Consider the following 24,647-nt stretch of genomic DNA (forward strand, 5'->3'; position numbering starts at 1 on the left):
AAAGCCAGCTATTGAGAGAAAACTGTGGAGAAGCTGGGATGGTGTGTGAAACATAAATAGAAACAGAATGTGATGATTGTAAAACATGGAAAGCCCATGTTTAAATGGAAGTGACTCAAAGACAACATACCACTAGTTGAAACTGAGAAATGTCATTGTTTTAGATCCTCATTTAAAATTTAATACCAGCAACATGTTTACAAAACATTTGGACAGTGGCAACAAAAGAAAGAAAAAACCTGGTGGAACATCTCACACGTAATTAGGTAAACTGGCAACAGGTGAGTAACATGACTGGGTATAAAAAGAGCCTCCCATAGAGGTTGAGTCTGTCTGAAGCAAAGATGGGGAGGGGGTCGCTGCTCTGTTACAGACTGTGCTGCCAAATAGTGCAACAGTTTAAGAATAATGTTTCTCAGCATGCAAAGAAACTGGAGATTCAATTGTCTACAGTACATAAAGTCATTAAAAGAGATCTCTGTATGCAGGGGATGAGAGTGGAAACCAGTATTGGCTGATAGCTTTGCATTGAAAACAGACAGATTCAGTTGTGGACTTCACTGCATGAACTGAGGAACGCTTCCAAAAATCAACGTCTGTGAAACCTGATCATCACTGCATCCACAAATGCAAGCTGAAACTCCACCATGCAAAGGGGAAACTGTATTTAAACCAGATCCAGAAACCTTCTCTGGTCCCGAGCTCATTCGTGATTAATCCGTTAGTGACAAACTAATGTTTAAAGATGTTTATTTCCCGATTTACCCCGTTACATCTACATGACATAAATTTTTTCTCATTCTTTTGTCATTATTCATGAACATTAGAGATTTACTGGGTGAGAATTAGCAGCATCTGTCAACAGTGTTGTTCACTCTAAAATGTTGTAATGCTCTGTGAGCTCAGTTTTTGACTCGAAAATCTGGCTGGCTGGTGACAAAGAAATTAAGATCATTTACTGCAGTGGAGCGAGTTTAGGAAAACGACATGACGGCACTCCTGTGATGAACCCAGTTTAGTGTGGAAGAACTTGACTGGCACAGAGCCTAGACCTCCACCCCATCCAGCACTTTGAACTGGTTGAACTTGAATGCTGGCTTTATTTCCCAACATCTATCGCCAACCTCACTCATGCTCCTGTGACTGAATGGAAGTGAGCCCCTGCAGATGGGTAACAGCATCTTGGTGGAAGCCTTCCCAGAAGAGGCTGTTATAGCAGTAGATTCATGGTTTTGGAATGAAACATTCAAAATCACACATGCATGTCATGCTCAGGTTTCCCAACACTGGTCATGTAAATCAACAGAGCTGCTGGAGCTTTATTACAGGAGGCTGAATTTGTGCATGATACAAGAGCTCACAGTTGTACAGAAAGCAGCAGGCAGACCACAGAGAACCTTAAAGTCATGCAAAGTTAGAAGGACCTGGAAACACTACCTCTTTGTTGTTCAGACCAGTAAACAGATGGTAATAATAATAATAATAATAATACATTTTATTTGAAAGCGCCTTTCAGGACACCCAAGGTCGCTGTACAGAAAAAATACAAGAGAGACGATTGATGGAGCGAAGGTGAAAGTAAGCAGACCGGGTGGTGTTATTAATGTGAGATTGGAAGGAGAGTGTACTGTCGAGGATGACACCCAGACTCTTAACCTGGGGGGAGGGGAAGACTAAGGAGCTGTCGATGGAGAGAGAGAAGGTGTCAACTTTAGATAGGGTGGATTTGGTGCCAATGAGTAGGAATTCAGTTTTATTGCTATTTAATTTTAGAAAGTTAGAGGTGAACCATGATTTTATTTCAGAAAGGCAGGAGGTGAGGGAGGGGGGTGGGAGTGTGGAGTTTGGTTTGCAGGAGAGGTAGAGCTGGGTGTCATCCGCGAAGCAGTGGAAAGAAATGTTAAATTTACGGAAGATATGGCCAAGGGGGAGGAGGTAGATTATGAAGAGGAGGGGCCCCAGGACAGAGCCCCGGGGCACACCTGTGGTGACTGGGGAGGGGTCGGAGGAGAAAGACTTGAGTTGTATGAACTGAGTGCGGTCTGTGAGGTAGGAATGGAACCATTGAAGGGGGGTGTGGGTGATGCCAATTGAGGAGAGTCTACTGAGGAGGATGGGGTGTGAGATGGTGTCAAAGGCTGCACTCAGGTCGAGGAGGATGAGGATGGAGAGTGAACCGGTGTCAGCTGCAGTGAGGAGATCATTGGTAATTTTGATAAGTGCAGTTTCTGTGCTGTGACGTGGACGGAAACCAGACTGGAAGGGTTCATACAAACTGTTCAGAGTGAGACGTGCGTGGAGTTGGGAGGAGACTATTTTTCAAGAATTTTGGAGATGAAAGGTAAGTTGGCGATAGGGCGGAGATTATTGAAGTCGTTGGGATCTGAACCAGGTTTTTTCAGAATTGGCGTGACAGCAGCAGTTTTGAAGGCAGAGGGGACAATACCGGCGGACAGTGAAGAGTGGATAATGGCAGAGATGAGGGGAAGCAGAGAGGAGAGGCAGGATTTGACCAGGGTTGTGGGGATAGGGTCCAGCAGGCATGTGGAGGGCTTAGATTTGCGGATGAGGTCAGATATTTCAGAGGCGCTTGGGAGTTGAAAGGAGGTAAAGGGTTGACTGTAGAGGAAGGGTTCAGGTGTGGAGAGAGAAGGAGGGTGGGAACAGAGGTGCTGGTGAATGGAGTTGATTTTATCATTAAAGAATAGCATCAAGGAGTTACAGGTGTCAATAGAGTAAAGGTGGGGGGGGTAAGGAGTGGGGAGGCTGGAGGATCTTGTTGAGTAGTGAAATAAGTGATTTGGTGTTTCCTTCGTTGGATGTGATGAGACCAGAGTAATAAGCAGATTTACTGTGTGCAATGGAGTCTTTGTAATGAAGAATGTGGGTTTTGTACATGTTTATGTGTATTGTGAGTCCAGTTTTTTTATAGAGCTGTTCCAGTTGGCGTCCTTTGGTTTTCATTGTCTGGAGTTCAGGAGTGTACCAGGGAGCAGATGATGAAAAGGAAACAGACCGAGTTTTCAGTGGGGCAAGAGAGTTTAGGATGTGGCAGTAATCAATAAGGGAATTATAAAAGGATGTTTTTAACAATTTTAATTTGATAAAAGCATTACTTACTTCAACTGCTTGGCATAACAATTTCTACTGAAGCGGTGCTCAACTCAGTCACTGCAGAGCAGTGTTGTGCAGGAACGAGCCCGTCGTGAAAGGAGGCAACAAAGTGCAGCAGCGAAGCTCTGACATGAGCTCTAATTCAGTCCGATGCCTGACCTGCAGCTCATTTTTCCACTTTTATTCTTCTCATTTGAGGCAAAGCAAAGAGAGCAGCTTGAAATGATGTCAGCAGTTATTGGTGCTTGTTGAATGGCTCAAAGCTGATGGTTCTGTTCTTCAAAGCCATATAACCACCTACTATAAATAACATCTCCTACAAATATTTTCCCCAATTAATAAAATGCAGATAAACTACGGCATGTTTATTGTCTCTCAGAAAATTCTGCCATTTGCTCACACTGTCAAATTTAAGAGCTGCAAGGCACAACCACTAATTTAATCTTGGTTGTGTTGTGTTTCTAAGGGCATGCAGAAAGTAGTCAGTAGAGGGGAGGGTGATCCTTCATTTCCAGGCATCACTCATCAATCGGAAGATTCAATACTGTCCTTTCAATCAATCATTTATTGATTTTAATCTGAGGCGTCTCCTTTGCCCAAGACATCAGATATCATTTGTAACTGAAAATCTTCCAACATCGTCTACTTCAGAGCAGGATGATATTTAACACCTTCATCATTTCTGCTCTGGTTGTTGAGTGAATGACAGACTGCATTTAGTGCTGTATGTCTGAACAGCACTACATGCTGCAGGCTAAAAATCCTAATAATGATCAAAAGGGCGGTCTATCAACCACCCAAAAGGCATCACAACATGCATCAATGTGCACGTTCACACGCTGGAGGCAGAGGATGCCACGCAAGGTTCAATCCTGCTCGCCAGGAGCGCTTCCTGTCCAGCGTGCCCAGCTGTGATGCCGTGCTCATCCATTCACACACACTGACGGCGGTGGCAGCCATCAGGGGCGAAGCGGGAATCGTGTGTGTGGTTTGCCATCAGCTCAAGATGATGCACAAAGGGCATCTGGTGCACACTTGCATGCACCCGCAGCCTAAGAAGCCTTAAATACTGTAAACCGTAAAACAGGTCATTTCCTGATTTGGTCATATGCATGTTTTAAATGTGGAACGTAATGGAATATTTGTCAGTCTGCAGGAAATTGCTTAGCAGCAACTCTGATTAAAGCCCATAGATGATAAAAACTTGGCTCAGTTTGATATCTCTGGCACTCCCAGTGGTTGGAATCACTTTCCCGTTCCCAATGCCACGAATGACCTCTCATATGTTTTTGAGAAATTAATAAAGAAACAGAGGTGGATAAAAACAGAGCCGACCCAGAATGCTGCGCGCCTTACATTGAATGCAACCTTTCACATACCGTCTCCTTGCAGGAAAGCCTCAGAAGATAACCGCACAGCAGGTAGATGTGACAGCAAAAGCCCTTAAGCAAAGTGTTCTGGTGAACAGCTCATCATGGCGCATGAAAGGCTCATTGTGACTGACAGCTTGACAGTTACACTCTGTTCCAGTCATGCTGACAGATCAGGCTCTGGCTCGCCTCACAGTGTTGAGAAGTTCTCCCTTTGATTTCCTGTGATGCTTCACTCCCACACTGTTCGAAGGGAATTACCAGAGTTTTTATGCATTGAAATTTTGATGGACATTAAGACGCAGACGCCGTGTTCATATTGGCTGCTCCGTGTTTCAGCTCTGTCCCAGCACAGGGAATTTAAGTGCCCCCATCACCTGCTACTCAATACTGCAAACCAATCCATGACAAGAGACAGGCTGTAACTTTATTAAAATGACCAAAATGACACAAAAGGTGCCCCTCTTATGCTCGCAGCTGCTTTCTACTTAAAGAATAGACCCTACAGTTATTAAAAAAAAAAAAAAATTCCAACATGTTCTCTGCAGATTACTCAGTGATGGAGAAGCAGAAATCTCAACACCCGCACAAGTTTCTTTCTTCTTCTTATGCAATTTAGATGAACTCACCCATTAAAAATTCCTTTGCTCCAGATATATTTTACTCCTTCTGCATCTCCAGCTTCCTCTGCAGCATAGTCGAGTAGAAGTGAGCATGTTCATTCTGTCTTTTCATGTGAAGCACCTGCACATGAGGTCTGTTGTAAAGCACTTTGGGTGGCAATTCTTGTATGAAAGGTGCTTCAAAAATAAAGTTTATTATTATTATTAGTAGAGCAGATGTATCGTCACAAGCAAAGCTCTTTCATTTTTTTGTATCCGTGTGGGATTAGAGATCCATGTCATGGGACAGATCGTGGCGGTAGATGCAGTGTATTTGTAAATGACATTACATTGAAAATTGAGTTGATAGAATAACGACGGCATACTTCCGAACATTGGATTTCAATTTGGAACTCAATTTGGGATTTCAAATTGGATTGGCTGTGGGCTCAACATCCTGTTAGGGATGGAACGCTGCGCCTCTGGTATGAAACGCTGAATGATGCACGTCCCTCACCACGGTTATGTCTGCAGCAGAGCAACAGAAGGAGAGCAGATGTCAGCCTGAGCTGCAAACACACACACAGCAGAACAGAAGGGTTCAGTTTTCATCTCACTTTATTTATTAACCTAGACCCCCACCACCAAGGGCTATTGCATAAAAAAAAATCTTAAATCGTACAAAAATCAGCCACGCAGCAAAATGAGGTGGAACTAAATATTGCAAACCGGATGCTTCCTCATTCAAGGCTGGACCTACTTTTTTGGGGCAGTTGACAGTTGATTGACTATTTCATACATGTCTAACTCTAGACATGGGTTGTTTAAAAGTGAAAAAACATCGATGGCATGTTTTACAAGTGACCGCACGCAGACTGAAAAGTCCTAGAGACAAAATTATGCACTGTGAATTTAAAGCATACTGTCAGTGGTAAACAAAAACATCTACAGCATTTGCAGTGCATGTAAAAATAAATAACACAGGATACAAGTACACTGTAAATATATGTACATAGAATTTCAGGGCTAAACAAGGTCAATGCATAGCAAGGCTCCTTAGTACCACCACAGAGCTCCTAACTTACAGTAAGTACAGTCTACTTCCACTTTCAACAATTGCACCCAGCAGAGACATTTCACTGAAACAAATTATTGCACCGTGAAGCCAAAACAGGAACGCCATGGGAGCTGTGAAGCCATTAACACCAGCTCATAAGAAAGCAACTCATTCAAACAGTCCTGCTATCAATTTGCTTGGAATCACAGGTCGGCTCGTGTTAAGTTCATGCCAATCATGTCCCTCTGAGGCTATGCTGTGCCCATCTGCACAGCAACAAAAGTGTTTTCTGGTGATCAGCCATCGGCCTCTTATTTCTCCCAGAGAATTTGTGAAATCAGCCGACTTCTTGGAAAGCAGCCAAGAATAGTAGTGACAATTTGTACATTTCTGATTTCCTTTCAAGGTTTAATGTGTATCTTAAATGTTGATTCTAACTACAAAGAGATGCAGAGTATTTCTGACGAAGCGATGGCAGCTGTAAATACTCAGAAGCGGACATCCCAATGATATTTCAGTGTCAGTGAACTAAGACAACATGATAACTGTGGAGCGAGGTGAAGGAGAGCCATTTCCGGCAAACGTGCTGTGAAGACTCCCTCTGTGAAGTGGAGGGAACTTTGGAAAATGAAGAACACACAATGGAGTCTGATGCTGAGGATGAGTGGGCGTCATTGATCGTCACATAAAACGGGTGTTGCCCGGGTCAAACAGGGTAGTTTATTGAGAAAAGCAAGAAAAACATTCATCTCTAATGAGGCTGCGGTGCCTAAAGGAAGGGCGAGATGCGAGGGGGAGGCAAAGGCAGCTGTGAGCACAGGGGCCAATGGTGTGGCAGCAGGAAGTGCCGAGTGAGATCGATAAAGACAAGAAGACGCTGCTGCAGCCAAGCATGAGCCTGCGTTGATGTAGAGTGGTCACTCTGCTCTCTGGATGGTTTGAGTTATTTTGAGCGGTAAACTCTGCACACATCATCCTGCCTTGAGGAAATCTGGGGAAGGCGTCATTTCCTTTAATTGTCCTTGATACAATCATTCTGTTTTTAAAAACAATACCACACAGGAGTGAGTCAGATCTTAGTGAAGACAAAAAAATCCAGTGATAAACAATGACTACACATGGAGGAACAAAACAAATATTTATAACTACAGCAGATCTACGACATATGAAGTCACATTCAGATGAAGCACACACGCTGGCATCTACATCCGCCATACACGCCCGAAATAGATTACCCCATCTTGGCTTTGTGCTTATTGTTACATGAGTTCCATGTGCAGATTTCCCTTCTTTACATGATAAGTGTTAAAACATCATGACCGTGCAGAGCGGCCTGCAGACATGTCAATAAATCAAAGTGGTAAAATGGCAATTGATTAAGAAAAGACATTTCTCAGAGGGGAAATGCAGTCTTATCTGTGAGCATTAAAGAGCTCTATAAAAGTAGTCCAGCTATAAATTACAACAGTGTCAATCACCACTTAATATGCGCTCAATCTCCTCTAGTCTCTTCAAGGCAGCTGCCCTTTTTTCCTCTATATCTTTTATCTCTTTAGTGGACTTGCCCTTAGTCCGCTTGTCTGACTGGCTGCTGTCCAAAGACTCTGATTGGTCCACGCCCACGCCTCCAAGGCTTTCGGCAGAGGATTTCCGCACATTCTTCTCATCCCCTGCCCCCATTCCAACAGCATCTGCACCCCTCCCTTCCTCCTGGCCCTCAGTAAGCACCTCCTCTGCCCCCTCGTTAGCTCTCTTTGACTTTTCCTCCTTGTCCGATGCGGTGGCTCCCTCCGCCGAAGTCAGCGGATGCCCTGCTGCGCTCATGGCAGCTATTTTCCCTTGTACTATACTCAAGTGACGACGAACATACTCCTCGTTCGGTGCCAGGGCCAGTGTTTCCTCCAGGCAGCGCTCGGCCCGTGGCAGGTCGCGCTCCTCAAAGTAGACCACGCACAAGTTGTGCTTGCCTTGCACATTGGTGGGGTCCATGTGCAAAATGCGCTCAAAGCAGGCTTTGGCGCCACGTGTGTCCTTCTTGTGATTCATGAGGATGTCGCCTTTCAGGATTAGACCCTTAATGTGCTCGGGGTGGTGGCGCAGCAGCTCGTCCAACACGGGCAGCGCATCTATCTCGCGTTTGGACTGAGAGTAAAGCAGAGCCAGGTTAAACAGGGCGCTGCGGAAGCCGGCCTGCAAACCGATGGCTTTACGCATCCACTTCTCAGCTGCCGCATTTTCATTGGCATCCATGGCCAGCATGCCGAGGTTGAAATAGCCGTTGGCATCTTCGGGCTCCTCCTCCACATAGGTCAGGAAACGACGGTTGGCCTCCGGCCAGAACTTTGGCTCACCTGCCAGAGAAAGCACAGACATAATGTGAGGCGTCATTGATTTTTAGAATCCACGACTGATGTTCAACCACAGAGTCTGCAGATATTCAAAGTCTGGGTTTTGGTTAATGTTAGGAATCTAATAAGGTTAATAACAATGTTAATAATAATAATAATAATAATAATAATAATAATAATAATAATAATGTTAGGAGTCTAATAATCGATTCGATACTTCTCCAAAAGCAGACCGCCTCTGTAACTGCTGGAGGTGATTGGTATGACTGAGGAACCTGAACACAGGTGAACACTCGAGTCAGTAGGAGAAGTAGGTATGTGAGGAATAAGGACAAGAGAATTTCCATGGTTGGATCTCTGCCCACATTAACACCTGCATGGACCCGGTAACCTGCTGTTGAAGATCAAATTAGGAGACGTTCAAAGGACTTTCAGACGGCTTGGAAAGACACATGCATGGAAAAGCAAAAATAAACCATCCAAACCTTCAGTCAATGCAGCTGTTAAGTATACCTGCTTATTAAATGTGAGTGAGCTAAAGAGGCGTGATCCGACAGAAACTTGGCTGGCGTCATAGGGTTTGATGCGATGTTTTTGAAAAAAAAAAAAAACGTCTCTGTTGTTTACATGTGCGCTCTGACGCAAACATATCAGCGCTTTTATTTTGACAAGCCGTTGGTCCCATTTTTGCCCAGTAAGCGGGTACTTTGGGCCGGTCAAAGTCATTTCCCCAGAGGCTCGGGTCACTACTAAAAGCACCGTCTAACTCGTCCCCCCGATGCTTGTGTGCCTGCCGCTCCTCCTCCGCCCCACCTCTGTGTTCCTCTCCTGTGTCCGTTACCTCCGGCATCGGCGCTCCGCTGTCATCTGTGTGAGACTGAAACAATCCTGTGAGCTTCGGGATGCTCTTTAGTAAATTTTTGTCCCTGTTCTTTGTCACGAGCCAATTTTCCTTTGGAAGCACCACTCTTGAACTTTTTTTTGGCCGAAATCTTCCACCTGTCTCTCTATCAAAGTCATGATGCGTGACCACATTGACACACGGGGGGCGGGGTTGGGCATGGTGGCAACGGGTTAATTTAGCACATAATGTGATTGACAGGAAAACTGACAAGTTACATAACAATTTGACTTTTTATGCTAATTTATCCCAAAAATGATAGGCCCTTAAACTCCGTGGGCTGTGGGCTCCGTTGTGTGTGACCCATCTTAAGAAGCGGGTTATGCCTTTCAGGTCACATCAATTTATTTCCTTTGTTCATACAATCGGCATAAAGAACTGACTTAATGCCAAGTGGTGCTTTCCATGATCAAATGAATTCCTGGGGTTACACACTCACCAGACTCCTGCATGAGAAGTGCTGAGTTGAAGAGTGCCAGCTTGTGGCGTGGGCTGAGCTCCAGGGCGTGGTTGAAGTTTTTCAGGGCTTCTGATGGGTCCTTCATCTCTATGTTGACGATGGCCAGGTTGTACCACAAGTCAGCGTTGGTGCGGTCGAGCTCCAAGGCTCGGAGGTAGGCGTCCCGGGCTTCTGTCAGCTTGTTCATCTTCAGCAGCAGCTCCCCTCTGAGCCAAAACAATTCAGTACGTTAAAGGCACACAAATGGAAATCAGGAGTCAATAAAATATTCAACTAAATGTAAGCTTGAGAATTTGTCTGCCATTTTCAGGGTTTTGGATCTTCCCCTCCAAACTGTAGAGCTATACGGACAGAAATAAATCACGTCATTATTGGTCCGTTGCAGGTGGACCTATATGGCAGGGTACATTTGGTTATTGCTAGAAATTGGATTTTATTCCTGAGTGACCATTTGCTAAGATTAAAGTAAATAAGAAGCCTAAAATTGTTTTTTTTCTGACAGTGCTGCAGATCTGCCAATATATGTGTTTAAAGATTGAAATGTGATAGGTACAAAGTTGAAAGTCTTGCCTGCTGATGTAGGCTTGTTTGAAGTCTGGCCTCATGCTGATTGCTTGCCTGTAGAGCTGATCGGCCTCCTCCAGCCTGGACTCGTTGGCCCGGATCAGATTGGCCAAGTTTATGTAAACGTTGAGGTGGTTAGGGGCCACGCGTGTTGCATACTTCTTACCAGGGATGACCTGATGAGTGGTCAACAGAGCGGTCATTGCTTTGGGAATGTTTGACGAATACAGTAAATTAAAAAGAACGTGTCTGATGACAGGCTGTGTAATCGTAGTGTAGCTGTGTAGTAACAATTCAACGAAAAGAGAGTAGATTGAGATGGTGAGGTACCTGTGGCATTAGGGATTTGGCAACCAGGTAGGCATCTTCTGCTTCTTTGGACCTGTTCAAGTTCTTGTAGGTTCGTCCAACATTCATGTGAGCACCAATGTCATCTGCAGAAACATTGTGTGGTAAAAAAATGACACACTGAAACAGCATCAGTCTGTTCTCTGAGTCCATTTTTCACCTCACTTTACTTTTACATCCCACACATAAGCTGATGATCAAGTATAAAGAGAAATAAAAAACCTTAACGGTGGATTTAAGAGAATAATGCAACTTTGTTTAGAGGGCACTCGAAGGAAAACAAATCCTTCTGGGAACCACAAAGGAAAGTGAGGTGTTGAAAGGGGGCCAGTCAGGATAAACTGATGCCTGATGATTAGCATAGCAGGAAATCCTGATCAGGTTAATGTATTTACATCGTTTATCTTGGGGAAACAATCTTGGGTGCTGAACCAGCAGAAGTGTTGATATCTCAGCAGATGACAGGCTTCCTGAAAACTAGGCTGTGAAGCAAAACAGAAATGCTGGACGAGGCTTTATTAACTCTGTCTTGTGCATTAAATTAAATATAAGTTAAGTGTAGGTTCGTAAGGTGCCTGCAGTCATGAGTTCTTAGAGTAAAGTTAATGGATTCATTAAATAACAGGCTGACTGTTAACCACGTGTGGAGATTAATTCAGTCTTGTTTTATGTCTTATTTTACACTTTTCCTCCCCAATTTCTTTTTATTCCCTTGTGGACTGTAGAAAAACTTGCAGCTGCATTGGTGGAAACTATTAGTACTATTAACTTTTTCAAGAGTGGAGTCACTTTATACAGTCAGAATAACGAGGGCTCAAAGCCTTAATTAACAGGGGGTGAAAACACAAACAGAGACATTTTACAATACCCCTGCAATTTTGAGGTGATAGTACAATTTGTAATATTACGTAAATATACACTATACTGCCAAATGTATTCACTCACCCATCCAAATAATTGAAATCAGGTGTTCCAATCACTCCATGGCCACAGGTGTATAAAATCAAACACCAAGGCATGCAGACTGTTCCTACAAACATTGGTGAAAGAATGGGTCGCTCTCAGGAGCTCAGTGAATTCCAGCATGGTACTGTGATAGGATGCCACCTGTGCAACAAGCCAAGTCGTGAAATTTCCTCGCTCCTAAATATTCCACAGTCAACTGTCAGTGATATTATAACAAAGTGGAAGTGATTAGGAACAACAGCAACTCAGCAACAAAGTTGTAGGCCATGTGCACAGAGGTTGCCAACTTTCTGCAGAGTCAATCACTACAGACCTCCAAACTTCATATGGCCTTCAGATTAGCTCAAGTACAGTGTGTAGAGAGCAAGTGTAAAGTTTGGTGGAGGGGGGATTATGGTGTGGGGTTGTTTTTCAGGAGCTGGGCTTGGCCCCTTAGTTAAAGTGAAAGGAACACTGAATGCTTCAGGATACCAAGAGATTTTAGACAATTCCATGCTCCCAACTTTGTGGGAACAGTTTGGGGATGGCCCCTTCCTGTTCAAACACAACTGTGCACCAATGCACAAAGCAAGGTCTATAAAGACAGGGATGAGAGAGTTTGGTGTGGATGAACTTGAATGGCCTGCACAGAGTCCTGACCTCAACCCGATAGAACACCTTTGGAATGAATTAGAACGGAGACTGAGAGCCAGGCCTTCTTGTCCAATGTGACCTCTAAAATGCACTTCTGGAAGAATGGTCAACAATTAACATAAACACTCTCCTGAACCTTGTGGAAAGCCTTCCCAAGAGTTGAAGCTGTTATAGCTGCAAAGGGTGGACCGATGTCATTTTAAACCCTATGGATTAAGAATGGGATGTCACTTAAATTCATATGCGAGTCAAGGCAGGTGAGCCAATACTTTTGGCAATATAGTGTAATTTCCCAAACTGAATTACAAAATTGACAGCGCTTCTGACTGACGCAGCAACGCACACGGCGCTGGCATCCTTTAGCTCTGCAAATGAGTCATCTCCTTTGTAAGTGTGATTTACAGTAGTCGCTGCAGGCATTCTTAAAAAAAAAAAGAAAACAAGTGACAAAAACAGGAAAACCTGGCAAACACTAGCAGACCCTGACTGAAAAAAGACTGAAAAGCACGCAGAAGGGTATTGCTTAATGGATTAAAGTTAAATCTGCACCCCCAACAGTCTCAAAAACCAAATGAGTGTTTTACAGCAGGGCCATTGGATTACAAGGCGCTTCTGTTATTTGGTCTTGCTCCTGTTTGATGACCCTGCTTGCATGTTTCTTATGAAGAACTGGTTTAACAGCAAAAACATGGTTGTGTAACGAGTGATAAAACTGCGAGTCCCACTGGAAACAAAACATTAGAGAGATCTCACAACATCCCCTTTAACCCAGCTAGCAAATTACACGACAAGCCCTGGCAGAACCTTTTTCATCACTTGTGATACCATCATTTTATTCATGAAGTGTCAAAATACCGTTGTGATTTATGAATGCCTTATCTAAGTTTCTTACCTGGCTGGACGCGTGTGGCCTGGAGAAAATACTGCAGCGCCTTCACATAATTATTTTGGTTCTCTAGAGCGTGGCCAACATTATTCCACAACTTCGCATTGTTCTTGTTGACCTGATTTGGCAGACAATTTAAGAAACAGGCCTGAAAAATTACATTTTGTTTGGTAAAAGGCTGATTCATCATCATCATGAAGAAAAGAGGCGTCAATAAACTGATCATTCACACCTTTAATCAAAATTTGTTCTAACATGAGAGCCAGAATGCAGTGGCAAGACGGGCCAAGAAACGCTGGTAGCGCCGCCTTACTTGTCTTTCTGTCTTACCTTCAGGGCAGAGGTGAAGAGAGTGTATTCTGACTCCCAGTCCCAGTTCCTGTTGAAAGTTTTCACTGCATGTGTAGTTAAAAGCACCCCGATTATCAACCAGAAAATATTCTTCAAGTGTCTACAAAAGGAAAATTTAAAGAGTTTCAAATTAGATAGATTTGGTTATGCAATATACCAAATACTTAAAGGGCACAGCGCACTCAGAGAAGAGTGCACTGTGCCACATATGCAATAAAGTCTGCACCTCATTTTGGAAAATAAAGAGCAAACTTGTAGCCATTTACGTTTGGAGTGACCCTGAACATTATAGTAACAGTCATCTGGAGTGAAAAACATGCAGACAACAGAAATGTGTGTTCTGTTATTCCTGTTTCCTGAGGCAAAGCGCTGTGAGTCATTTCAACTGTTTGGGGAAAGCAGACAGATCACAGTCTCATTACATTCAAGGCAGTAACATAATTGTGGACTGGCACTCACTCTTTGTGTGAGACAATCTTGAATCCATGTGCGACAAGAACACAGAAACCCATGCTGGGCACATAAAGGACCCTCTCAGCCACAACAAAGCCCACAGGGAAGAAGAGGTTTGATGCAGGAATAAAAGGCAGGACGATCAAAGACAGGGCCTGACGGAGAAAGACAAAACATGACTTCAGAGATCACGCTTTAACGTGTAACACAGATCCACTACAGCTAAAACAATTAGCCAATCAAAAGAAAATAAACTGGAAACTATTTTGAAAATCTGATGAACCATTTCAATTCCAATTCTGTAAAACATAAATAATACAGAATATGAAAACTTGCTTATCCTGTTTGAAATCTACTCAGTACAAAGACAATGTATTTTAATAGATTTTTGTAAATATCTGCTTATTCTGAATCTGATGCAGCAACACGTTTCAAAGAATGGAAAAGATGTGAAACGCTCCACAACACACAGGTTCACTAGTAACAGGTGATAGCATCATGATTGGGTATGAAAGGGTCATCCTGGAAAGGCTCAGTCGTTCACAAACAAGGATGGAGAGAGGTTCACCACTTTGTAAACACATGATTGGATGAAGGAGATTAACACATGGACTCAGGAAGACTTGGTAAAGCTGCTTTCTATAAACACGATTCTGTTTTTATCTACGCCCCAACTTTTGTGGAATCTGGGTTGCTCAGGCAAAATGAATGGATGTTGTTTCAGTGGTTAAATCAGATGTAAGCAGGGGCTACAAGCAGGCTCAGATCTGTCCATCTCAGCATGTATGAAATGAGCTAATGCGAAGAAATCTGATGCCATGTGTGCATCCTCCTGCACAGGCGGGAGCCTGAGGGTTTGCTGGTTTTTATATATAGCATCGGTGCAACCTAATGAAGTAACAAACCATGTTTTATTCAGTGATCTGCTTATTAAATAATGTCTTCTTGTGGGAGTTACATGGTTGATATATGGGACACTGGAAGTGGAAGTGGTGAGTACTGAACATAATTACTTATCTTTTCATTACTGATACTTGGTTGGTCCCTGGGTGTCTGTTTACTGCTCCATGATAGGTGTCATACAGTAGTTTAAGACCACACAACAAATTTCCCCACAAGGAAATTTCCTTAATTCACCTCAAATCAAACCCAACGAGAGCTTAACTTCTGTTTTTAGTTACAGTGAAAAAACATTGACAATACATGTTATACCATCAAGTACTCAGACGGAGAATCTGTCCTTCAGCATAAAAACCTACAGGGTGTCATTAAGGTGTTGCATAAAACCTGAGGGTGTAATTTGAAACATGAGCTGAACAAACATGTGAAAATAGGCTATGCAGCGCAAACTACGAACCAGTGCACATAATCACGTATTGTGGCATCAGTCCCAAACATTTTGAGCCTAGCCCACATACTTCTGTTCCTCAGCTGGTATTTTAATGTCCATCCATCCATCCATCCATTTTCTATGCCGCTTATCCCTTTCGGGGTCGCGGGGGGGCTGGAGCCCCCCCGGCTGTCAACGGGCGAGAGGCGGGGTACACCCTGGACCGGTCGCCCGCCGATCGCAGGGCACATACACACACCATTCACACTCACACTCACACCTTGGGGCAATTTAGAGTCACCAATCAACCTAATGATGTTTTTGGTCTGTGGGAGGAAGCCGGAGTGCCCAGAGAGAACCCACGCATGCACGGGAAGAACATGCAAAGTTCCTGACCCAGGAATCGAACCTGCGACCTTCTTGCTGTGAGGCACGCGCACTCACAGCAAAATGCAGCCCATTTTAATGTCACAGAGTGAAACTTAACAAGCTGCACAGTGCAGGCCATGGATGCAGCCACGTCTTATAAAGTCATTAAAGTTATTCTTACAGTGAGTGGAGCAGTTTCTCCACCTTTCAGTACAGAAATTGATCCATATTGAAAACTACAGAGAGCACAAATGTCTCAGTTTGCGTTTTGCATCTACAACAAAATCTATCGAAATATCCAAATGTCCAAACACAGCTGTTAATGTGACTCAGGCGTGTTACATTAATGCCTGAATCTTACAATGACGTCATTCAGGTGTCACTGAATGTTCATGGGATTCTGCACAAACATCGGTGTGGCTGTTGTGTTTGTTGTCCACAGCTGGCTGAGTGTCACATTCTTTCCTTTGAGTTTATCAAACACTTGCAGCTGAACCAATGAGTCCCACATTACATTGAGTGATGACTAATGAATGTTCTGTATTCGGCTGCACATCCACACAGGTCAGCTATTAAACACAGATTCCAGGTTTATATAGTGGAATTTAAGTTTTTATTTTGTTTTTTCTGCAGTGACCCAAGTATAATTAACATACATATACAAAAAAATACTTTCCATGTAGGACATTAATTATTACTATTTTCCTGTTGTCCTCACCACTGCGTAATGTCCGAGAAGACTTCTTCAAAAATAACCAAGTATTTACCACTGACAAAAAAAAATGCTTTTTCATGTCCCAGAACAATGTCTGACAAGATACTGCAGTGTTAACTAGGATGAGTTGATTTATGGCTGACTGGTCGACTGACAGGATGCTAACTGGCAACAATTTTCAGTTTTTAGGCAAAAATGTCAAAAATTCAGTTTCCAGTAAGGAAAAAAGAAGCAATTTGCAGAAATCTGTTTTTCTTACTATATACAGACATTTTGCAGACTAAACAATCAAATGATTAATCAAGTAAAAAATAAGCTGATGAGTCGCTAATAATGGTTGGTTGTAGCCCTCGTGCAGCCAGCACAGGTACGAAAAGGCACTTGAGGGGCTCTTCAGTGGACAACTGTTAAAACTATTTAATGTGTCTCACAGTCCATGTGAGAGAGCTGGTAATGAAGCTAAGTAGGTTGATGTGGTCTGATATCGTTATGCAACATATTCCAAAATGCTCTTAGCAAACCTGAGTAAACACTGCAAAGGTCAGAATTCAGCTTATTTTGTGTTGATTTGTGGTCCCCTTTTCTAAACTGAGACGAAGAGCAATACTGTGAGGAAGTTTACTGACCTCGAGGTGCGAGAGCCACGGGCCTGTTGCACAACAGATGCTAATTTGTTTCTGTGTGCCACAATGAACCATCACCACTCATTCATTCCCCCAGAGAGTCAGAGTAGCTTATTCTTTATCTCTCTTCCCTTGTGCTGGCCGATAATATCTTCTTGGATTTTTATGATAAAGCTGGAAATAATGTTCTGCAATACTGATTCTGTGTCAGTGACTCAACACAGTGATGTTGCATATGTCACGAGCCTTATGTTACAAGTAGTGCTGTCACAAATATTGCGTTATTGACGCGTTAACGCAAATCAATTTTAATGGCATCATTTTTTTAATCGCGAGATCAATGCTCTTTGTGACCTAGTGAACTTGTAGTTTTTTATAAGCTGTAGCCACTGCTTATAACGTAAGAAAAACTACAGGATCCGATTGTAAACCAGAAACAAAACAATAGGCACGCCCCACGCATTTGTTTGGTCTTGCCTACTCGCTAACTGTAAAAGTGTAGGCTACCTGTTTGTGTGGACGTCAAGTGCAAAACGCCAAAATGGATGCGAACAAGATTCTGAATGGAAAGTTTAGTTTCAAAAAGTTGCCAGATGGGTCGACTGACAAGACCAAAGTTATCTGTGTGTATTGTCGGTGTGAACTGAATTATCAACGTAGCACATCCAGTCTGAAATACCACTTGATGGCCAAACACACGGTGAATGTGAATTCTCCGCCGCCTCCTTGTCAAAACCAGGCGACAATGGATGGCTTTCGACAGAGGCATATGGATGCTATTATGTTGAAAGGAAACTTGAGAAAGGAAAGTTTAAGCCATGTTTTAACTGCACTATAGCCTGAGTCCTAGTCCTTACAATGATGTGCACTTTGTAACTTTATTCTGGATCACTGTGTTTTGATCCCTTAGAAAGGGTTGTTCAAGGGGCTTTTTTTGTAACCAAGTATTTATTTTTTTGTCATCTGTTTATTAACAGTGTTAAACTGTGTGAGATTTTGCTTCAAATGTGAATGACTGCTCAAAGTGAGAATGTTAGTGTGAAATAAAACACTACACGTTCTTGTTTTCAATGAAAAACATTTGCACAAAGCAAGCCTATCCACTTTTCCATGTTGATAGGAGTATTAAAATGATAATTCAAGAGACATTTAGAATAAATAAAAATGTGTGATTAATTTGTGATAAATCGCGAGTTAACTATGACATTCATGAGATTAATCGCGATTAAATATTTTAATCGATTGATAGCACTAGTTACAAGATAATGAAAAGCAGAATGTCAAGAATGAAGTGAGAACCTAAGCAATGGTAGATACCACACAGTATGAAAACCTCTATGCTTCGTTATTTAGCAGCTCATGTTTGTGGTTGAGACTAGTGAACAACCACATAAACTTAGACTGAACCACTTGTTCATTTGGTTATGGGTAGAAAACCACTGAAGGATGAAACCAATGAAACGAGTCAACCCAATCTGAGTTGGTTGGAGTGATTGACGTACGTATCAGATGGGAAAACCATGTGAAAGTCCTTGAGGATAAACAAATCAAAGTTTGTGACATGTCCCTCGTTTGATTCACAAAGAGGGAAAACTTGTGGGCACCCCATAAAATGTTTTAACAGTCATTTGTTAGGAGATAAGCGAAGCTGACTTATTACAAGCAGTGTGCTTCCTTCAGCCCATCGGTGCCAGCTGCTGACCAAACTGTGCGTGTGTGTGAGCGTGCTCAGCTGAGAGGCTGTGTCCTGCCGAGTTGAGAGCGGGAAGTCATCTTCAGTGTTTGACAAATATTAGTGAAGGAACTGATGACAAAACACATCAAGAACTGCCCTGATAGCCCTGACGCGGGACATCCAGTGGCAGAAACTTGAAGATTGTGCAGGAAAGCAATAAAATCCATTGAGAGCACTGCTTTTCCCATTCACACCACAGTTAAGCCTTGTTAAGGTTTGTGCTCAGCCATAAAAAAGTGGATTTGTGCACCGTGAGTTGGCTATAAAGAAGGTGGGCAAACTGTCATCAAACAAATTATATCAAAATGCATTTGAATAATCTGAACAAACTTCGTCTCACCATGATGACCGTCTTGGCAGAACTGTGTCTGTAGCGCAGGCTATGGTAAGCTAGCAGGCCAAGAAAAGTGTAAAACACCAGGGTGGCCAGATTACGGAGGTCTAGGAGTGACTCCACCAGGGGGATAGTGCCCATAGTCCAGTCGCAGCAGAGCTCGGAGGGATTCAGCAGAAGCCACGCATTCACAGGGAGAAGGTAGTTGAAAGTCATCTGTCTTGTGGGAGTGGGGCTGACTGCTGCTGGGTTATCAAATCTACAAGAGAGGACACAGCGAAGTTAATCTGTGGGGAAAAGAAAAGAACACCTCTTCAACTGTAGAGCAGGGGAGTGGGCTGCTCATGCTTTGGGCTTGTCTTGCAGCTGGTGGTACGAGGAAGATCAAATAAATACCAACATATGCCGGAAGCTAGGGCTGGGCCAATAGAACGATAGCGATATGTCTCGTGATAGACACGTCATCAATATCAATATAAAATGCGTTCGATAAAACATTTGATAAATTTTTTTTTTTCTTCGTCAGAAGAAACCTGGAGTTACGAAGCGAGGTTGGTTGCATGAACAAAGGCACTCGCTCTCAGGTAACTGAGCAACGTAGGGAGTAATCGCTAATCAGTGAGAGAGACACGCTAACACGCCAATCATGTAACATTATCAAGTTCGGTTGCGCCATCTCATTGTCTCGTGTTTGATTCTCCGTGAGGAGTGAGATGAGAAATAGAAAGCACTGCATCGAGCGAAGAAATTGTCGATAAAACAGGGAAAGCCAGTTCGCCTGTATGGAGTTTTTTGGATTTTAGAAGTCGGACCGTAGTCAAACCAATGTGGTCTGTAACTTATGCAAGACTTTCGTCCCCACCAAGACCGGTAATACCACAAACTTATTTAACCACCTTAGCCGCGCTCACTCTTTGGAGCGCAGCCGTATTCGCCAACGTCCGCCAACCGCAGCCCCACCGCACAAGCAGCAGACCGCCATGCAGAGGTATCTGCTTCAGTGCCTGATGACAAATCATCTAAAAGGCACGCAGACGTAACGGAGGCAGCGGCATATCATACAGCTAAAGACATGCTTCACTGAGCACTGAGGAGAAGCCAGGTTATAAACATCTCTTACACTTACTTTTTTTTCTTAAACACACTTGCAATAAAAATAGAATTGAATAGTTCGTGTATGTTTAGAGTAAGAAGAGTGACTAAAGTTGTTCATTTGTCTAGGCTGGTTTTATAGTTCAGTCAGTGTTACTGTGCTGTCTATCATGTTTGTTTGTTTGTTTGTTTGTATGTTACGGATGTCAAATCTACCTCAGTTTCTGCTATGTTTCTATGTTTCTGAAAACATTTTATTCACCAGAAAGTGAATCAGCTTGTGAACTTTCTGCACTAAACCTGCAGGAAAAAAAGTTCTCAGGTTTCTCTCTGTTTACATTTTTACACTTTTTTTTTTTTACATTTATTATTTGAGTGTTTTCCATGATTGTGTTGACATTTCCTTTCCTTTCTGCCTTGATAGCTGAGGGGATTATAATCAGAGGAAGGTTCAATTTAAAATAAAAATGTTTAAATTGAATGTATTTTTCTCCTGGTCCTTATTTTAAATAGGTCATAAAAAATATCAATAATTATCGATATCGACCAATATAAAACACTTATATCGCAATAGAATTTTAAGCCATATTGCCCAGCCCTACCGGAAGCTAACATCATCTGCACAAAAGCTGGGGATGACTTAGAAGATGGCCTCAACAACAGGGCCATGACCCTGAACGTACCTCAAAATCAACAGTGGACTACCTCAAGAGACACACGCTAACAGACTTAAACATCACCAAAAATCTGTGGAAAGACCTCAAAAGAGCGGTGTACACAAGACTGTAGGAGATGGAAACACAGATGGAATCTGCTTAAAATATTAAAGTTATGTGTCATCTTTAAGTTTATGCTTTTTGGAAACCTTGGGGGTATTCCAGGTGGGAGGTTCAACAAACTCTGAGTCTTTCCCTGAACTCTGAGTTGACTTACTCTGAGATGGGAAACTCTGAGTACCCAGTTCCAGAACAGCTGATCTGAGTTCAATCAACTCTGAGTATGTTAGCCTTGAGTTGCGCGTGTGCACAACCACTATAAAAAGCCATCATCAATGGAGCACCGATACCACGAGTCACCATGACAACTGAAAAAAAAAAAGATCAAGTTATTTTACCCCAATGGAGTTGGAGGTCTTATTGCAAGCCTAGGGAGCCAAGCCAAGGGAAAATGAGCACATATTTCGGCGTGAATGTGTCACCGCTGCAGCAGCGAAGGAGAGAGAAATGGCATGGGAGAAAATTGCTACCCGACACAACGCGTAAGTTTGAATGTACTATTCCATTGACTTAACATTTAACCGTTCTTAAGATTGTAGCATACAGTTATGAAAATAAAAAGGAACACAATCTGATTTTCATTTAGGTGCAATCCAAAATGGAAGAAACGAACTTGGAAGCAGCTAAAAATGAAATATAAAAACATCATTCAAAAAGGGAAGGCATATTTTGCTAGGCTAGGCTATGATTATACCTCACTTTGATTTTAATTTTATTTTTTAATTGACTTAGGCTATTAAACAAAGTAAATATTAATTCAGTGTCTACTTCAAGTAGTAATTTAAACCCCTAACAAAATGTTGACGTAACATGTCATCTCACTAAATACCCCACTTAGTAGATTAACACTTGATACAATGTTTACACATTTTTATTTTATACATATTGAAGTCATTTAGAATGTTATGATGTGTCCACGAACACTCAATAAAATACTAATTTAAAAAAAGACATTTGAGTTCTGCTCAGCCAACAGAAAGAAGGCAGAGGCATGAAAAACAGGTGGAGAGCTACATCCACCACCTCTGACAGAGTGACCGACCGTTGGCTGAAAGTATACACGTGTCTTTTTAAAAAAATCAAACTTATATCATATATAAAACTTCTTATATATAGAACTACATAAAATCTCCACCCCCCAACAGTTGCGGATGGTGTCATCTGCCTCGTTCAGCCTCCTACTACTGAAACAATTGAACACCCTGCAGCTGTAAGTATTCCATACTCAGATCTTGCCTCAGATGGTAGTTGAAAGTATTCTGAAACAGTATCTTTTCCTGCATCACAGGAAAAGGATGATGATGATGAAACGCTGTCTGCTGCCACAGGGAGAGTCCTACTGAAGTGTGTCTTTCCTTTACATTCTTGAGTGGAATTTGTAGTTTGACATGTACACTGAAGTGATGAGCATAGATAATGTACAAACAACTAGCACATACTTGTCCTTCAACAGAACATGGCGGGGCATCACCAGGAGGAGGGTCCATCAACTTCCACAGCGCAGCTTGACACAGTGAGATTTTCGGTCAATACCATGTTAAATCTGAATGTAGAATTGTAGGATTTAAATGTTGTCCATATGTGTCCCAGTTACCAGTGAAGGAGTTGTATGGAGTCCACCTCATGAAGAGTATAGAGAAAAGTGAAAAGGAAATGGTCTATCTGGATCGCCAGATTAGAAAAACAGACCTTGAAGTTCCATTACTGGAACGTCAGTTGAGGTGGGTGCACTTCACGGGTGAAATATGTTAATGGTAGGAACTAAATTACAAATCCTAACTAATCCTATTAATCCTAATAAGTTATACCGCTTGATGAAAAGTGGTAGTGTTTGAACAGATATTCCTCTGGAAATGACAGGACATCTAATCTGGGTCGAAAGATTCTCTTGTGACGTACAGATGTAGCGGCCTCGAAATTCCCCTAATCTCATGCTGGGGCCCTGGCGGGTCCGTGACCGGTCCCTGCTCTGCAGTAGGCGGGTTCGTGACTGTAATGAGATCCCCCGCGATGACGTCATCGGCGCTGGGCCAACTCGTAATGCCCCTAAGCTCCATTTGCGGAAACTACCTGCACTCGCTCGATCAGTCCACCAGGAGGAGCAGTCATTTTAATTGGTTATCGTGTCAGCTTTGCTGAGTTGTTCATTAGATCTGCACTTAGCCTCCACTGCTGTAAGAAAAACTGCTTGTCTAGTAGAGCACCCTGTGCAGTTTTTTAAATATAATTATGCTTAATCATCCACATTATTGTAGTGCTCGTTCACAAACTTCTTGGATCTGCTCATCTGCCCATCCTGCCTTTTCCTCCACATCTCTCTCCACCTTTGGAGAGGCTCCCAGCGCATCTCCGCGTGCCGAGTGATTTGTGCCCAGAAAATTAATCATGAATAACAGAAGTTGTGCATCGCGTTTTTCTAGCATTCTGAACTGCTAAACAGTTAAATGTTTAATACGCGGAGCCACTCTGCTTTTCAGTTGGTGGGTTTCCTGTTTGTAGCGCATTTTAGATTTGCGGGTCGCTATTTGATGCGGTGACCAGCAATACGCAGAGTCCTGTATGTGTGTGTACAGTATATTACTGGACAGAAATCATTTACAGTGCACTGAAGAGGGAGGGACGGAAGGATGAAATGCCAATTTCAGCCTGTGATCTGTTAATGTCTGAATGAACAGCCTCATGGAAGTGATATTTTACAGTTCTACATATTTTAATCTAACGAAATTCGTTAAAACAAGTCACTTGGTGCTTTCAAAGTCATGTCATTGAGCTGAAAGGTTCCAGATTTCGTTCGCCTTCACAGGCGGCTGCGGAGCGCCGCAAACGGCTCGCACTGCGCACTGCGATGTTCAACATCATAGGCTTAATATACTGTAGTTAATTATCACTGATCTTTTTCATCACTCTGTCTGTGTGACTGTCTGTGTCCTCCTCTCTGTGTCTCTGTCTCTTTTTTCAGACTGTTCACGCAATGAATATAAACAACTATTAAAAAAAAAGTTATAGTCGCGGGTAAACATACTATTCAGAAGCACACCAAGAATGCATTTTTTACGTCAGGCGTTGTGCACGCGTGTTTGATATTAATATTGTGCCACTGCACTTCAAATAAATGTTTTTTTGGGAAACGGAAATGTTCAACATGACTTCATCATGTTAGACCAGGCAGACAGGTTCTTACTACAACATCAACTCTCCCTCCGCAGCCAGCGAGCCTCATCCCCCGCACGGACACCTACATTCAATCATGAATAATCCTAATGGGCCAATCAGACCAATGAAAAAAAACAATGTTGTGGGGCATAAAGGGCCAATGGGCCGATGTAGATGGGCCAATCTACTTGTTTTTATTGGCCAATCAGTTAACACACACACATGAAAATGGCCAATAAACAGTGAAATCAGTATCATGAGTATTTCTCAGATGATGATTTCTGTATCTGTCTAATCCGTGGCATGCAATATTTCACCCTGATTTTGGATAAAGTATAAATCCAATTGTTTCATTGTTTCAGCTGTCGTGGCCAAATCTCTTGTTAACTTATTAAGCTCTTCCGCACAGTGTGACATCTATTTTAATTATTAGAGAGCTGCTCTAATGGCCACTGATAGACAGTCCA

General features: G+C 42.7%; 1 protein-coding gene across 1 annotated transcript in view; it reads right to left on the reverse strand.

Annotated features, from left to right (window-relative positions):
* Window positions 1-5,688: 5,688 nt before the first annotated feature.
* tmtc3 (transmembrane O-mannosyltransferase targeting cadherins 3) overlaps window positions 5,689-24,647 on the reverse strand; it is a 35,450-nt gene continuing 16,491 nt past the window's right edge. Inside the window, exons 7-14 of the mRNA XM_070973111.1 lie at window positions 19,166-19,418; window positions 14,060-14,208; window positions 13,580-13,700; window positions 13,256-13,367; window positions 10,747-10,850; window positions 10,423-10,592; window positions 9,832-10,058; window positions 5,689-8,494 (exon numbers count right to left, since the gene is read on the reverse strand). Of these exons, the coding sequence (XP_070829212.1) occupies window positions 7,614-8,494; window positions 9,832-10,058; window positions 10,423-10,592; window positions 10,747-10,850; window positions 13,256-13,367; window positions 13,580-13,700; window positions 14,060-14,208; window positions 19,166-19,418 (2,017 nt within the window). The 3' untranslated portion in view covers window positions 5,689-7,613. The remainder of the gene's footprint in view (window positions 8,495-9,831; window positions 10,059-10,422; window positions 10,593-10,746; window positions 10,851-13,255; window positions 13,368-13,579; window positions 13,701-14,059; window positions 14,209-19,165; window positions 19,419-24,647) is intronic.

This window comes from Chaetodon trifascialis, chromosome 10 (assembly GCF_039877785.1).
Source record: "Chaetodon trifascialis isolate fChaTrf1 chromosome 10, fChaTrf1.hap1, whole genome shotgun sequence".
NCBI lineage: Eukaryota > Metazoa > Chordata > Actinopteri > Chaetodontiformes > Chaetodontidae > Chaetodon > Chaetodon trifascialis.